The sequence below is a fragment of the Durotheca rogersii genome (assembly GCF_024521655.1).
Source record: "Durotheca rogersii strain YMJ 92031201 chromosome Unknown GGS23scaffold_4, whole genome shotgun sequence".
NCBI classification, from domain to species: Eukaryota; Fungi; Ascomycota; class Sordariomycetes; order Xylariales; family Xylariaceae; genus Durotheca; species Durotheca rogersii.
Window position 1 is genome coordinate 1,480,066 of NW_026251235.1, and position 16,568 is coordinate 1,496,633.

Here is a 16,568-nt window from a genome sequence, read left to right on the forward strand (position 1 = left end):
ATGCCGGCGATCCTGTATTATAAATTTACTACGACCACCTCCCTCTCCTCTTCGATAGACAAGGAAGATGGCGGACTACGTGATGTGAATGGGTTAAAAAGGCCAGGAACCGCCAATGAACCTCTCCTATCTAGATATATACCTACCGCACGCATCGTGTGTGCCATTTTCAGCCTTACCCCACCCATAGGGCAAGTCCGGGCTCAGGGAAATTGAGTCGGGTGGATGGGATGATTAGCACCCTGTCAAATATGTATGTAGGTAATATCGCATTTATCCAAAACCAGACAAAGTGCGGGATCTCGTCCGAGTGGAGGCAGAGAGCGTACGTATCAATTGTCACATTAATTTTCGGAAAACCCGTGTCCCTATCATCGCCGCAAAGGCTACCCCGAGTCCGTCGGATGCGCCAGTATCCCCCACGTGTTCACTAACAGATAGGATTTACATCTAGTTGCAATCCCGTGTGACATCTTCGGATCCTACCTATACGTACCTTACCGAGATCCCTTCAACGTGTCCACTTCAAGAGGTGCATCGGACTTGTCAAGGCATGACATGTAGACATATATATATCACCGCCTTTCAGCACTCGCTATAGCACTGGCATTCTACGAGGATATGAGTTATTAGGTTAAACAGGCCCCAATCCGTGCCCATCGCAGCTATATCGCCCGGTCGCCGTCAAGTCATCCTCGATAGCGGCTTGTCCGTGTATTTCTCAAGTCGCCAGTGACGGAAACAAAAAATAAGCACTGGCTATCTTAAGATGTGAGTATCAACCCCCCCCTCCCAAACCCATACTTATTACAAGCTACACCACGACACTAAAGGTATATACATACGCACTATATTCTTCTATATATGTACGTGACATTAACCCACCAGACCAACAAACCTTGCCTACCTGGCTGATATTCCGTTCCCACGAACCGAAGACGCGCCACTGTCCGTAGATGCCGCAGATCTCCTATAGCTCCTTAAAATGTTGGTTAGAAGAGGTGCTGCTGGGTAACCATAAAATAACACCTCTGGACGAAGTCTGGATCGGAATCCTGGCTGTGGAGGCTTTCCTGATTGCGGGCATTCTGGGTCTCCAGGCATTGCAGGTGGTAGGAGGAAGTCAAGCACGGGAAGCGATAAAATCGAAACAATAAGACTCGAAAACAATCAGATTTGCCCATCAAGCATTAGATACGTACACCTTCTTTATAATAGAATATTCGCAAGAGAGAAGTTGCATGTGCAATCTCAACCATTATAAGGTATGACGATTGGGGAAAATATCACCCCAAATATTGCTTACACCTGCAAAAAAGAAAAAGACGCAAGCACGCATGTCGTTCGCCGTCACTCATTGACATCGATAAAGGAAGTATGTAGGAACAAGATGAAGCTGGCTGAATACACCAACCAAAAATGGTAGGCTTGGTATAGGAGGCACGAGATGGAAAAAGAACTGGACGAGCAGGGAGTCGAACCCTGGACTTCTCGCAAACTCGCAGGTGTTCGCTGCTATAATTGTCTTACAGAAGCTTGATGCGAAGCGAGCACTCTACCACTGAGTTACACGCCCTCTGCAGGGATGCTGTTGGATGACCGATGGTCTACTTACAAGACCTTATAGCCATAAAATTGGGGGTAAAGAGAGGCGCTAGACAATTCGGGGATGGCTCAGTTGACCGTCCAATGAGACAAGCAGAAGCGAGCATGACCTCATTCCGTACTAACACACACTCATATCCAGGGAAGGATGAGCCCTCCCCTCATGTCGACCTGCCCCATGGAGGTGGCTGTGGTTATGTAATACCATGTAATCAACTCACCACGGCGCTTGCATCATGGATGTAAGCATGTATAATGTATCTAAGTAGGTAATCATTCGAATTCCAGTTAGTAATGCCAGAGAGCCCTTACTTAATCCATCAAGTTGGATTGTCAAGGCACCGTTCGTACTCCACCGAGCCGTCGACACGAAGCCGTAGAGTGTAGAGTCGGTCTCCACCATGAGGATTCAAAGGATTACCTCAAAGGCCCCGACGGAGTTAGCTAGGGTAACATCCGCAGGTCCAGCGGTGCCCCTCGCACCGGTCGTCTCGACGCGAAAGGCCGAGCAGGCCGCAGGTCTGATGCACCCCTCGAGGAAGTCACTGGCGCGGCGTCGAGTCGCAAGCGGGGTGCCCCTCGCGACACATAAGAAGTATTCGCATTCCTCGATTCTCGGTTGTCTACCATCTTCCCAAGCAATATCCGTATCCGCCGTGACGAGATAGAAAACGCCCAGATCAGATCGCATATCCTCGCCGTGCTACCCACCACCTGTCACCTTATACCATGGCTTTAGCGAGTCCGACTTCCATTCTCTTCTCGGGGGGAACCATTATCGCATTCGACGAACAAGCCGAATCGCTAAGGGTTATTCGCAATGGCTCGCTACTAGTTACCGGGGACCGCATCGCGGAGGTCTATGATACAGCACACCCGGCCGAGCTTCCTGAGGGCACGGAGGTTATTGACTGTATACACAAGATCATCTCTCCCGGCTTCGTAGACACGCATCGCCATGGCTGGCAGACGGCTCAGAAGACGCTCGCCTCCACCAGTAGCATGCCTGAATATGTGTCTGCATTCGCCGGCAGCACCCCCTCCGAAATCTACACAGCCGAAGACGTGTACATCGGGCAACTTGCGGGCCTGCTCGAGGCCCTCAACGCCGGCGTAACCACGTCGCTCGATCACGCGCACCACACATGGTCGAGCGAGACCGCGGAAGCCGGTCTTCGGGCCTCGGTCGACAGCGGCGCCAGGGTCTACTGGAGCCCTGCCTTCTCCGCCGCGCCAGGCTACCCCCTCTCGGAACAGATCGACAATTTCAAGAAGTGGGCAAAGGAAAATTCGACGTCCGACAACCGGGTTACGCTCGGTGTCGCGTATGATGGCTGGTACCTCTCGCCGCCCGAAGACACTGAGGCAGTGATTGCCCTGACCAAGTAAGCAGGACACGGTTTACTGAATTCGGAGAACTGTGGCTAACGGTGTGCAAGGGAACTTAAAGTCCCGGTACTTACGACGCATTTTTTGGGAGGTCCCTGGACGGGTAAGTGCTCCCCAAGGAGAGGCGGGATGGAGAGAATAAGGAGAGTGAGGAGACCGAGGGGGGGATGGCGGCAGTGGCTTAGGTGCGTTTACACGGGAATTGCTGACATCCCCGATCCAGGTGATCATTCACCGGAGCTTCTTCATCCTTTGGGTGTTCTCGACACGGACATGGCCGTCGTCTTTTCACACGCGATGGGCATCACGCCGGCGGGAGCGAGGCTGCTCCAATCGACGAATCAGTATATCTCTGTCACACCCGAGTCAGAGATGCATTACGGGTTGTCACACCCGAATTCTCACCAGATCCTGGATCAGGCCTCTCTCGGCGTCGACACGTTCCAGGCCTTCTCGACGGACCTGCTGACGCAGGCACGGATTTGGCTCCAGCGCACCCGCTCCCGGCTCTACGACAAAGTCCTCGAGCAGTGGCGGATCCCGACTAACAGCCCCATGTCCGTGAACCAGGCCTTCCTCCTAGCCACGCGGCAGGGTGGCCTCGCGCTCCGGCGTCCCGACCTAGGCGTGATCCGCGTCGGCGCGAAGGCGGACCTCGTCGTGTTCGACGGGCGCTCGCCGGGGATGCTCGGGTGGCGCGACCCAGTCGCGGCAGTGATCCTGCACGCGAACGTCGGCGACATCACGCACGTCGTCGTGGACGGCCGGTTCCAGAAGCGCGACGGCAAGCTGACCTTCGCGGACTACGACGCGGTCGCCGAGCGCCTCCTCGCCAGCGCTGCGAGGATCCAGCGCGCGCTCATCGAACGGCCCGAGCCTATATTCGAGGGCCGCTTCTGGGGCGGCTGCGAGTACGGCCGTGCCCTCGAGGTTGATGCTTCGCGGGGGACGGGAACAGGGTACGGCGAGAAGTTCCTCAAGTAGAAGCGGAAAAGAAGGAAGCCAGGGAGAGAGGGGGAAAAAAAAAAGTCGACAAGGTGACAGACACGGTGGAGAGAGAGAGTGCGTGCGGTAATATCTCGTACATACATACGGCTAGGATGGTCGATCGATCATGAACCCCCCTAGAAACACGTGGTGGACCCGCCGAAGAAAAACAAGAGAAGATTGGGATCTAAATTACCCATCACGTTGGGCTCGTGTCACTACGTGGTGGTCTCCGCTGGGTAATCTCGTTGCCTGCCTCTGAAACACGCGGCATATACAACTTCGCCCAGGTTACGACTAGGTATACGCGTTGTATTCCCATCTCATCTGCAAGCAGTTTGCCGCATCGGGAATTCCAACGTCGTATATGTGATGGCAGCCAAGTAGGGAGCGCGGGAAGGTAAGCTGCGGAGAGACAGTGAGAAAACGGAGAGGTCAGAAAGAAAGGGGTAATTTATTCTCGCTTGTTAGCTCGTAAGCATTCGCTTGGGTATTAGTAAATTTAGTCAGCTATCCATCTCTCTCCTCTCTCTCTCTCTCTCTCTCTCTCCCTTTTCACGTGTAAATATGTCGTAGGTATGCACGTAGCGTATGTATGCATGCCCGCGTTGTATATGTCGGCGTGTTTACAGGACCCGACGATCGCAACCAGCCATCTCATCGCATCACCGCTCCGTCGCGCATGACCTTCGCGGTCGTCCGAGCCGGCCTTTTTTTTTTTTCTTTCTTTTTTTCTGGGGAATGTCTTTCTTTTTTTTTTCTCATTCTCGTGCCTGGCATCGCCCGCTATGTTAGGCAGGTCGGATCTGCAGGCGAAGGTGACGGGAGTGCAGCGCGACAAGCATTCGGGAGGCTATATCACACGTCGAATATCGGCCGAGACGACTATCTTTGCCTATCTTGGTCCACCCATCCCCGGCCTGGTCGTCCCTCTTCTTCCCGCGTTCCTCTCCGCTTCCTGATCTCTCTCTCTCTCGCTCTCTCTCGCCCTTCCCGCTTTCTGCCTGACATGCCCATGCATACGCGTTATGTAGGTACGTCGGTATGCACACATGTGCAAAATCCTTCCGAGCCTGCTGTTCCTGGCCCAGTTGCGACCCGGTCCCGTCGACGTCTGTTCGCGTGTCACCCACCTGATCGACGACCCTTTCCGCGCTCTGCCCCGTACCGGTCTGCTGGTTTGAGTTGAGATTCGTGTGCGCGTGCGTGTCCTGCTGGCGACGGAGAGCCAAGGGACCGGGAGCGCAGGTCGGGCTAGATCAATCTTTTCTTCTTCTTTTTTCTCCGGCTGTGTCCTCGCCCAGCCCCCCTGACACGGGCATGATATGTATGTATATGTATGCGTATGTACGTATTTCCGTCGAAAACCTGAAAGGAGATAGCGATGATCGGCCCTATCCCCTCCATCTCCTCCCCTCCCCTCCTCCGAGCTGCTTCTTCTCCTCGGCACGGCGACGAAGAAATAGGTAGGAACGGAAAAGGAACGGGGGAAAGATAGCAAAATATTTAGGAACGCTGTGGGTGTGAGAGATGTAACTTATCGTTCTTGGTCCCCGTGCTCATTTACCCCGTCCGCGTCTGATTGCGGTAGTCAAGGGCAGCGCGGGACTGGACGGGGTTTCCGGATTGAGCGTCCGTCTGCATCGGCCGGCCAGAAAGAAGTTGGAGTCGTGATCCTTCGTGTGCGATACGACTGTTCCCCTCGCTTGACTCGCCATGCATTGCATTCGGTAATGGGCGATAGATGTTGTGTGCGCGCGCGTACAGCGTGTGGCGTTAATATTGTTTTCTTGTCTTTTTTGCGGGGAAATCCCTCCAGCGCGTCTACTCACACACACACACTCACACGTACCTGTATCATATAGGCATTTACATCCGCACACACACCTACGTGTATGTACGTAGAGGCGCCGGCTGGGCTGGGCTTGGAGGGGGGAGGCGAGGATCTTCTACATGCGTAGCGGGGGGTATGTCAAGTTATAACGATACCGTGTGAATACGCGGTGGCGCGTAAACCTACATGATAATCACGCCGGGTGGCTTGTGATGTCAAAAAAGTGATCGGTTGGTCGGCGAGTCAAGGATTCCCCGGCGGGAGATCAAAGGCATCTACATATCCGCCATGCCAACCCGCTCCGTCAATCCCGTCGACTACGTAAACGGCAGCATAAAAGTCGGTAATAACAAGAGCGGCTACGTGGTATATAGCTTGGCACCTATTATGCAAACGACCTGGTTCCCCCTTTAAGAATAGATGCCTACTCATACGGGCAGAGACCGGACTACGTAGCTCCCTCTACTAACTCGGTCGCCGCGCCATTGCTACTGTGTCCACCCCCATGTCCGCGAGAGATGGATATTATCCTGAGACTCGAGGTGGTGGTCCGTCTTGCCATATCTTACGCCATGTAACCCGTTGCCCGGCGCTGGCAGTCTAGCACCGATACGAAATGTGTATAATACATTATCCTCAATACTCAGATGTGCTGACGAGGGCACACCAATCAGCTTGGCGAGGACGAGATGTGATACGCGAATTCCAACCCAGTGGGCGTCCGCCAAGGCCACGGATGTCAGGGGCAAACGTACGACAGGGGCCGACGGGATATGACAGTCGCAGAGCCCGCTAACAAGGATCAACGTCCAATAAATGACAAGTCGACGGGGCTATCACTTGACCGCTAGCATCTGTCGTCGAGACCCTCCATTGAAGAAAAAAAATTGGTATGTGGTATTATTGGAGAGATATGCGAAGCCAACCTCGATATTCCTTCTTCTCTACGGACTGGACTGCCTGTCTAGACTCGGTCGAGGGCGGAGTCCACGTGCCGTGCGAGCTCTCCTGGGGAATCCTCTCACTCGGAAGACCCTTTCGCTGCCATTGCCGCTGCCGTTGCTGTCTCTGAATGCAAGTAAGGGGTTCCCTACTGCGGTATTAGATTCGCGTCGATCTGAGATGATAGCAGAAGCTTAGCAGCGCCGAAATACGTACATGACGTCTAGTACTCACTCAATATTGCGGGCGAACCCGCTCCCATCACGCGCGCCACACCTTGTAGAGTGGACTTATTCGGCGATCCGTTGGCTAGTTTAGCACGCCGCAGCATCACGCATAGGGCTACCGCTGACAATAGTCTTGCCTCGGTGCAGTGGGTATACGTCCTTCTCGTCTTTTTCCCTCTCACTTACATATTCCTCTTGTGCTAGTCGTACGGTTATGGACCCGTCGCAAACTAGGTCCTACGTAGTATGTTGGTGGGGATGCCTCCCCTTGCTGCTTGCTTATATCGACATGGGCAACGATGTTCAGACCCAATCGGGGCCTGGCCCATCGACAAGCCTGGCACCGGTCGACCAGGCTGGCGGAGTCCCGGCATAGCACAGACTCCTACCCGCCTTTTCCACAGGCATCTCGCTAGGTTGGTATTTGATTTATTTGATTACTACCTGCTACGGAGCTCGTCCCGCGAGAAGTACTTGGGGTTAGCTGCCTGCCCATTACTTCAACGCTGGCCGAGAACCGGCTGGATCACCGCCAGTTGGAAACATTCTTTTCAAAGGGAACCCCCGAGATCAAGACTTCGAGCCGACTACGGAACATGAACTGACGGCGAACGCTGGATGGTGGAGTCGTTACCAGAAAGGAGGCTCGTGGCTTTCAGACTAATCAGCGACCGACTTTTCTCTCCTCGGGCGCGCAGCGTAGGCAATATTGCTGAGACTGCTGAGACTGGATCCGTGGACCGGAAAGCCACAGACGCCGCCATAACTCGCCGCCGTCGCCATAATTTTTTTGCGGCGCCTGCTTGCCCGTGCAAGACCACCTCTCCCCGTCGACAGCACAGGCCGGATGCGGTGGTACGCTGAGGGCAATCTATCTTTGGGACCTAGTTAGCACGAATCATCTGCAGTCCGCCGATCGCTAGAGAAAGAGAGGGCTCGCTCACCTCCTGACAATGATGTGGCCGGAGAATTACGATGTGTTCGCTACTCGAATGCTATGGTCATTCTTCGCCGTCACAACCAGTACGTCTATCGTGTTCCGTCTTGCGCGGTGGTTCCTACTTGCTCACCTCCTCTCCCTCTGTAATAGTCATAGTAGGATTGAGGATTGTATGTCGCCTACGCTTCAGGCGGCACGACCGAGTGGGATTGGGCCTGGATGACTACATAATCCTCTTCTGCCTTGTTCTCAGCCTTGTCGTCTCGGTTCTCACGACGAAGGGGGTCGAACATGGCCTCGGAAAGCACGTATGGGAATTGGAGGAGTACGACAAGATTATGGCGCTTAAGTACAACGTTATCATCAACTCGGTCTTGATATGGCAGTTTTCATTGCCCAAATTCGCCATCATCGCCCTCCTGAAGCGGATCCTCGACTACGGTACGAAGACGGCGATTTTATTCTGGTCGCTTGGTCTCACCTCCCAAGCGTGTTTCTTCGCTTTTTCTGTTTGGTGGTTTAAACAATGCCATCCCGTCGAATTCGGATGGGATAAGAGCATCGAGGGGGGGACTTGCGCCGACATCAGCATCTCGATAAATTTCGGCTATTTCGCGTCTGCATATTCGGCTTTCCTCGATCTATTCTTCGCCTTGTATCCGATCCCTTTCGTCATGCGCCTCAACATGCCCATGCGGAATCGCCTCGCCGTCGCGGGAGCCCTAAGTCTCAGTTCGCTGGCCTTCGTCGCTTCGGTCATCAAATTATCACTCTTCGGCGAAGCCTTTAGGATCTCGGCGACGGATCCAACATGTGAGTTGCCTGCCCTTGTTACATTCTCTCAGGATGCGCCATGCTCATGAACTTTGCCTAGATCCGGTGCCTTATCTCGACATCCTGGGCATGGCAGAAGGATATATCTTGATGATATGCTCCTCGCTTCCCACTCTCGGGCCGCTCTTCAGAGCTGCCAAGGGGAAGCTCACCAGTCGGGGCACCAGCGCCGATAAATCCAACGCGAACGTAGCTACCAGCACCCATAGCCTACGCAGGAGATTTGGTACCTCGAAGGGAGAGTTGCTCGCGGACGAGACAGGACAATCGTTCCGAGGGGAAAATTCGTCGAGCCTCGACGACATCCCGCTCGTCCCACCGACCAGGCCACCGGCTCCTCACACCGCGGATGGCGGTATTCACAAAACTGTAGATATTTCGATGACCTCGGAAGTTGCGGAGGTCGGATCACATACCCGAGCACAGAGCGCTCACATATTTTGAGATAACCCAATTACGAATATCACGTCTATCTTTTATGATTGCTACAATATCAACTCGCTACCAGGCGTTTCGCTTCGCAGACGCGTGAAAACATCACGACGCCGCATTTTGCATTCCCTTCGTCCTTGGCATTGTACAAAGAATTTTTCCTCCTACGGTAGTGGGCAATGGATCGTATGCCAGAGCCTCGGTATGGTAAAGGGGTATGTCCAATTTCACAGCCCTGGTTGGGCCGGTCGTCGAAACGACTAATTCTAATCAATATTGACTTATTTCTTTCCCACTTGAAGACGTCAAGCGTCTTCCAGGAGAGTCGTAAGCCCTCCAACCCCCCGTGTCAATTTGGGCCCGACAATGGAACCGTTCCAGGCATCTTCCCTGTTTGGACCCCTGCAGAAACACAAGCGCGGTGGAACAACAAGGAGCCATCGTGTCTTCTACGTAGCAGCGCGACGAGATCACGGTGTTTCAAGCCATCCTACTCTCCCACGTTCCCCAGGGCCCCTTTGGCTGGGTACCGAGTCGCTGTTTTCTCTCCCTCGAAGATGGCATCTCCTCTTCGCCACCCCATACAGAACACGTTGAGACCCAGCAATGACGAGACCTAAATACCGGGTCTGGAGAACGTGCGTACAACAGTACCCATGCCGGATATAAGAGCTATATGTCAGCATTATGCGTTATAATAGGTATAGCGCCAGTATGAAGCGATAGATGAATGTGAAGCCAATCGTTGGCACCACCAGCTATCGAACATGGCCTGATGAGGCCACAGTTGGCATCATTCTCGACACGCGTAGTTGTATTCAATTTATCAACCAACGATGACCAACGCCTATCTACTTCATCACATCATGTGAAAATGAAGATCAACTACTACGTAGGGAATCTTCGCTGGTTTCCCGATGCCAACTCATGCGATTCTGTCCTAGCAAGAGCCGGGACTACCCCTGAAAGAGAAATGCGCTATTTCCAACTTTCTTTAAAGACCCCAACGGTCCTTGGATGATGTCTTTAAGGATGAAGGTTGGATGAGTCTGATCACAGATTCAACGACCCTCTGAGAGCATGGGTCGGCGCCGCTACACGTGGGAGCGGAAGATGCTTAATAATTGAGGCCATATAGGTGGATACGCCGGCGTCCTCTATATGACTAGGTACGTGCGTATGCACACATATACCTACATAGCTATGCCCAATGGAGTTGAGGACATTACATGTGACCCTGTCTCACCAGAGGTTCCTATAATCTAGCCTCGACTAATAACGCCCGCGGCACCTCCGAGCACCTCTAGCCTCCAGATTCGGCGATGATAGCAATACGTACCATGCATCTCCTTACCCACTGCCAATAGTCGTAATCCTCCAGTGTCACGCCCTCGGGCCCGCACTAAGGACAAGCCATTATCAGTATTATTCGAAACTGCAACGTGCCGAGGCTTTCAGAGATTGAGTAGGCGTTCTAGGCAGTATCGAGGGTAGCAAGACTAACGACGGCAACTACTGTTAGGCCAGCACGGCCCCCCTTAACCGCCTCCAATCTGTTAACACGAACAACCCAGCTCCCAGTCGATACACAAAGGGGGACTAGGTGCTATCGAAATACACATACATACGTACATAGACACATACACACCTATACCTACTACGTATTAGTAGACTACAATCATGCACATATGTGGTTTAAAGGCAGTCTCAGACCCAGGTCCTTGGACCGGCATCCTGCTACATACGGGCCCGCAGCGCTGCCGCTAGTCGGGATCGAACCAACCCAGCCATTGGGTTTGCGGATAACGGCCAACCGCACGTTCGGGCATCCGGACATGCTCGATTGGTCTTCGTCCTCACTCGAGCGCGTGACAGATCTGGAAGGCGGGTCCAAACCCCGCTGTCTTTACGCTGTCGGCTCAAATCCTACGTAGGTAGAACCCGCCTATAGTCGAAAATGCCGATTGATAGCGCCAGCAGGTCGCCAGGGGAACCTAGCCCAAAGACCCGTGCTCTTCCCCCGCCGGGTTGGATTCTCCGACGCCACGAGAGGGGTCGCGTGGCCGCATCCTGTTCCTCCCTAGGGCTCTGAACACAATACTAACAACAGCAACAACTTGTCCTGCACGCTCTATATAAACACCAGATTGTGGCTATTAAGGCGGATGCAACGATCATAGCCACTAACCTCGGAAGCGTGCACGATTCGATGTTGTTACTCGCTGCAGCCGATTATAGTCGACTTGCGGGGATATACACCATGGTCAAGATTCTCTCGAAAGAAAGTAGTAGGCAAAAGGAGTAGGTACAAATCGGACTCCAACCCGTGATCGTACCAGGAGGACAGAGTCGAATGAGGTATGTACCTAGTGAGTTTCTCGTGATAACCATAGAGATTCGCGATCACGTGACGATATATACCCTATATTCCGTTGTACACTTGTCCTCGCTAGCGAAGACGACTAGGCCGTTTTCTTCTCTTCTCCAACTCCCCCCTGTCTGACTAGAGAGCATCTGAAACTTCCCCCATAACCAAGGTGGGGAGCAGTGGCATCATATGCTTCCAGGGCGACATACTTACATAGTACGTTATGTCCAAAGACGCCACTAAAGGGGTGGCTCGAAACGAGGCTACGCTTCGGAGCGTTCTCCCGGGCAATAAAACAAGACTATTGCCTAAGGAGAAAAGTTGGATACGTATAAGTAGGTCCGTGACCTTTCCGGGGTGTATGTGTGGTGATTGGCTTACTAGATAAAACTAACTAACCTCCATCATTCCGCGATCTGAAGACCAAGTCCCAGAGCGTACAGAGCTATAAATTTCTAAACTCCGCGAGGAGACATACGGGGTTTGGTGGAATCTAACCATATCAGGGGGTTATGTATCTTTTTGGCGATAAAGACCGGTATGCTCCCTACGTACTGGCTATTATCGCACGAGCCTCCTCATCCTAGCGCTTTTGAAGGAAATTCGGAATCTCCGAGTATATCCCGCACCTCCATACTCAACGCCTGTAGGACCGCCTCGGCGGACTCAAACTCACTAAACCAGCACTTGCGGATGACCTCTGCGAACAGGATGCCCTCCAACCCCGGAAACTCCCAACTCGCAAACTTCTTCTCTATATCGTCATCCTCCAGGCCCTCGTATGGCTTCTTCCCCGTGGCGATCTGGAAGATGCATGATCCGAGGGCGAATATGTCCGTCGTTACATTGCAGGGCAGCTCACTATGCTCCCTCCAGTCCGCCGGCATATAGAACGGACCGCTCTCGAGGATATAGGGTGGCTTCCCAAGGAGCGAGCAGCCCGAGAAGTCCGCTATGCGGAGCCCTAAGCCCTTGTCTAGCAGCATATTTGTTGGCTTCAGGTCGGCGTGGATGACGCTGTGAGCATGAAGCATCGCCACGCCTTGCGCTGCCTGGAGGGCCCACCGAGCGCGGAGTTCAGCCGTCACGGTCGCCGCGTTATTCCTGAGGTATGCTGCGAGAGATCCATTAGGCATATACTCTAGAGTAAGCGAGGTATCGTCGCCGTCTTTGTTGTAGCTGAGCATGCGTATGAGGCGGGGGTGCAGTGGGAGGTGCGTGTAAGTATCGATCTCACGCTTAAGCTGGTCCCGCTGTTGTGAGCGCCAGAATTTAGGCATGTCCTTGACGACATATTTTTTGACCTGTGTGCGGCAAGGAAGGAGCTCGATATATCCCGAGCTCGTTAAGATAGGCTCTTTTTGCTGCTGGGAGTTAGCTCTAAACCAGACTATAATATGGCGCGAGAGGGATATAGTATTACCATCCGCTCTCTAAGTGAGAGTTCATGCTCAAAAACTTGCGTAGATGAGAACTCTTCCATGGCGATTCGCTAGGCTGAATGACATCCAAGGAACGGTTGTAAAGATAAGGTAGTTATATATAGACCGGTTTCTATATATTTATTACTTAATTACATTTAATACTTATCTTTTTATTACCTTTATTTATTAGATAATAATTCGTTAGCATTTACTGAATGTAGATTAGTTAGCAATTACCTTTTTTTATTAACGAATACAGGTTTAAAAAGGTCTCTGTAAAAAGGCCTTAGGTTACTTTTTCTCTTTTCAATGTTTATTTATTTTTATTATAGTAGAATATTAAATAATATACTATAGCTTAAAAATATATACCCTCTACCGTAACTCAGTTATTATTTAAAGCTTATATTTATCTACTTTAAAATTATTTATTCGGATACTTTATTATTTACCTGCGAAAATATGCTGGATTCTCACCAATCAGTACCGATTTGATGCTTATGGTTACACTTGCCCAGCAGGGATGGTGATGAGATGTGAACAAGCCGCCCAGCAGGGCCAGGACTGCCCTAGGAACACCATGCAACAATTGACCCTTGCCTCATCGAGGAGGAACAGACATTCGTGCCCGGACTGCAGAGGACGAGGGTTATACGGATGTCTGATGGAGGATACTGTCATGGCAAGTTGTTGGATATGATGACTTTGATTAACAGTTCAAACCCATGTGTACTCTTCTAGCGTGAGGTTGTTATAAACCGCTACAAGTGATGGGAAGATAGTTGAAATACGGTCTTGCACGGAGTCACTATATATATATAATGCTGAATCTCAGTATTTATTCACAGATTTATCGTATCTGTAATAGTAATCGGCCGACGAACGCTCGTGCCTTTCCACCACAAATGCATACTCTAGAGTGCTGTCCATTCCCCCCAATCACAGAAATCTCTGGAATGAATAGGGAAGGGGTATATAGTTTGATTAATATCATTTGCCTTTTGGTTCCGATAAACTCTCATGGCATTATAAAGGACTTCATTAATTTAATAGTATCTTCAAGTCCTTCTGAGCTTCGTGAAGTATTTGCTTCATTGGGGAATGCAAATCTAGACTCAGCATTTTTCATCTCTCGCTATTCGAAAATACCTGTCTTCTTGGTCGATTAATCCATAGGATTAATGGTTGATAGTATGCCGTAAAGTTCTCCGTTATCTTGAGAAAATCCACCTCGTTAGTAATAATACTTTTTTTAATCAGGCTAACTTTCTATTGTCCTTATAATTCCACTTTCAAACTCAGTCGGCCTAATATCTTTGCCCGGCCCGTTGTAGTAAATGCATAATACCGATTGAACGCTGATAAAGGGACCCGTTACTCTATATTTACTCCTAGAGCATGCGATTTGCGGCTGGCTTTGCGACTTGGCTGATATATGTCTATATCGTGCAGCCCCCTTACTAAGAGCCAGCCCTCCTTGCTCCAAGATGTCGTCGGGTATCCTGAGCAGATATACGACCCGTGGAGGTTTTAAGGTTGAGGTTGAGCACTGTAACGGACTTCATAAACTCTCAAGCCAGGGAGTTTTATTGCTTTGTGCGTACCATCTGGGTTAGCATTGGCAGCGGGTTCGCGTTGAATTCGTCGCGGCCAGCTGACAGCCCGGGGGTTCCTGCGCCGGCGATAGACTCGATCCCGAGGGCCTGGTATTCTACACAATTCAAGTTAATTCAAGTGCAACTGAACGCCCTTCCTTTGGCAAAGGGATAGCCTATAGCACTTTCTTTACATTCCGTCCGGCTTTTCCATCTTCCCGACTCGCGTCGATGAGATTAGGGCCGCATGTAGGTAGTGAGCGGGGAGTGAAAAGATGGTAAAGGGATAGGGCGGAAAGGTAAATTGGGAGAGAAGCCCGGGCTAACTGACATTCGAGCAGAATCCACCCTGGTCCTTAAGAAGCTTCCAACGGAACCGCCAATAGCTCCCGCGGCGGCGCGCGGTTATCAGGCACGGGGTACGAAGCCGACCCAGCTACGCTGAGATTCCCTACTAGTCAACGCCCCAACATCTCTCATAGCTCGACATTCCACACGGGCGACAGATGACCAGGCGATTGTTTCTCGTCGCTGCCTCGCCACCTCCCCCCTCTAGCACCGAAGCTGTTTACCCCCAATCTCTTGTCTTCCGCGTACGTAACCGCCGCGTGTTTAGGGAGCGAGAGGGTCACAGCCATGTGTTACAAGCGTCAATTTCCCTGTCGGAGACAAAAAGGGGGAAAGAGAGGAGCTTCGGAGAAGGACACTGTAGAGAAACGGCAGTGACTATCCCCAGTGCCTTTGTGTGCCCGGAATTAGAACCGCCCCGTCGCCGTTGGTTCACTCTTTTCTCACCTTCGCCTTACGCTAGTGTTACTTCGTCTCTATCTGGGCGGAACGACGACGCCGTAAGGGGTGAAATTGAAGAAGACTGTGACGCACCTGTCATAGATGGTAATATTCTGAGAAACACTGGCGAAATCACTCATGCTGGTAAACCTCGCGTAGAGACGGGCACTCGGCGGTCCAACTGCCTTAGTTATACCAGAGTCTTGAGGACGATACGTAAGTCCTCCTGGCCTCACCTAGTCACACTCGCACTGCATCGACACAGCAACAGATACCGATCTAGCTAGGGCACAAGTTATAATCCAGAAGTTAGTGAATAAAAAGCATGCCTACGCAATGGCTATTCAAAGGCCCAACGTCCTCTGCTAGAATAGGTATGCCCCCGCCACGTCGTGAGGCTAACGAAGCATAAGGGGCCCCACAGAGAAAAAGACATTGTTACAGCTACCATGAGATCAGTAGGTTACTTAATGAAGGATAGGTTCGATTCCTAACAGCGCTACTTGGTAGTCTTCGTTGTTTAGCTCATCTCCATGAGGTCATGCACCTGGGTATTCTGCCCGGGTATTCCGACTGCCCTCGTCTACACCAGGGCCATCAGAGCAGTGTTTTCGTGCGCGGGAACACGCGTGGCACGACATCTGTATAGTAAGATATAGATAAGCTAACCCCCTTCTCACAGCACTTCTACCCGCGACTATTCTTCGGACGCGATGCAGCAGGCCAACCTAATTTGCTTACCCGCCTCTACGGACGTATCGAAGTGGCCCCCCCTCCGGTAATGAGCTAGACGTCAGTCAAATCATATCTTATATTACACCGAGGGGTCGGGTTCGGAGAGAGGGAGAGGAGGGAGGGGAGGGGGGTGCGATAAACGAAAAAAGAGGGAGGCGGGAAGACGAAAACCGACTCCGTCTCACGGAGGGGGCACTAGTACTTAGGTGGTAGCAGATAATATCGGGCTGTCGTTACTTGCGGCGGCATGTCGCAGACGCCTGTCGCCTCACACATACATGCGACATGCGCGCCCGCCTCGTCACGGGATGGTATGGGACGGGCGGGCATCGCGAGCCAAGGCTCCCCTATGCGGAATAAATAGGCAGACGGCCTGCGCACGAAGGTAATACGTCCTGGACGTGTGCCACGCAAGTGTTGTGCGTACCCGATACCCGGCTCCCTTCCCGTCAGCTCGTCGCCGGTCT

At 52.0% G+C, this 16,568-nt stretch overlaps 4 protein-coding genes and 1 non-coding gene across 5 annotated transcripts; 3 read left to right on the forward strand and 2 right to left on the reverse strand.

Annotated features, from left to right (window-relative positions):
- Positions 1-1,460: 1,460 nt before the first annotated feature.
- Positions 1,461-1,576, reverse strand: GGS23DRAFT_t27. Its single transcript has one exon. It is a non-coding gene; the product is annotated as a tRNA-Ala (tRNA).
- A 298-nt stretch (positions 1,577-1,874) lies between these two features.
- On the forward strand, positions 1,875-4,591 carry GGS23DRAFT_555254 (Metallo-dependent hydrolase). Its single transcript, XM_051515589.1, has 3 exons — positions 1,875-2,990; positions 3,045-3,097; positions 3,218-4,591. Exons 1-3 carry the CDS (start codon positions 2,335-2,337, stop codon positions 3,976-3,978), a joined length of 1,470 nt encoding a protein of 489 aa, XP_051374761.1. The 5' UTR covers positions 1,875-2,334; the 3' UTR covers positions 3,979-4,591.
- Positions 4,408-5,392, forward strand: GGS23DRAFT_555258 (uncharacterized protein). The gene has a single exon (XM_051515590.1). It carries the CDS (start codon positions 4,577-4,579, stop codon positions 5,168-5,170), a length of 594 nt encoding a protein of 197 aa, XP_051374762.1. The 5' UTR covers positions 4,408-4,576; the 3' UTR covers positions 5,171-5,392.
- A 2,412-nt stretch (positions 5,393-7,804) lies between these two features.
- GGS23DRAFT_366328 (uncharacterized protein) lies at positions 7,805-9,286 on the forward strand. Its single transcript, XM_051513300.1, has 2 exons — positions 7,805-8,737; positions 8,799-9,286. The coding sequence occupies exons 1-2, from the start codon at positions 7,960-7,962 to the stop codon at positions 9,200-9,202; spliced, it is 1,182 nt and encodes a 393-aa protein (XP_051374763.1). The 5' UTR covers positions 7,805-7,959; the 3' UTR covers positions 9,203-9,286.
- Positions 9,287-12,136: 2,850 nt separating this feature from the next.
- On the reverse strand, positions 12,137-12,838 carry GGS23DRAFT_594207 (kinase-like domain-containing protein; the record flags this gene model as incomplete). The annotated part of the gene is made up of 1 exon (XM_051518130.1): positions 12,137-12,838. The coding sequence occupies one exon, from the start codon at positions 12,836-12,838 to the stop codon at positions 12,137-12,139; it is 702 nt and encodes a 233-aa protein (XP_051374764.1).
- Between the last annotated feature and the right edge of the window lie 3,730 nt (positions 12,839-16,568).

Bases quoted from the DNA above. Each gene is read 5' to 3' on its own strand.
- GGS23DRAFT_555258 (XM_051515590.1), top strand. From the start codon at position 4,577: ATGCATGCCCGCGTTGTATATGTCGGCGTGTTTACAGGACCCGACGAT.
- GGS23DRAFT_555254 (XM_051515589.1), top strand. From the start codon at position 2,335: ATGGCTTTAGCGAGTCCGACTTCCATTCTCTTCTCGGGGGGAACCATT. The intron at 2,991-3,044 runs GTAAGCAGGACA...ACGGTGTGCAAG, and splicing joins GCAGTGATTGCCCTGACCAA to GGAACTTAAAGTCCCGGTAC. The intron at 3,098-3,217 runs GTAAGTGCTCCC...TCCCCGATCCAG, and splicing joins TTTGGGAGGTCCCTGGACGG to GTGATCATTCACCGGAGCTT.
- GGS23DRAFT_366328 (XM_051513300.1), top strand. From the start codon at position 7,960: ATGTGTTCGCTACTCGAATGCTATGGTCATTCTTCGCCGTCACAACCA. The intron at 8,738-8,798 runs GTGAGTTGCCTG...AACTTTGCCTAG, and splicing joins CTCGGCGACGGATCCAACAT to ATCCGGTGCCTTATCTCGAC.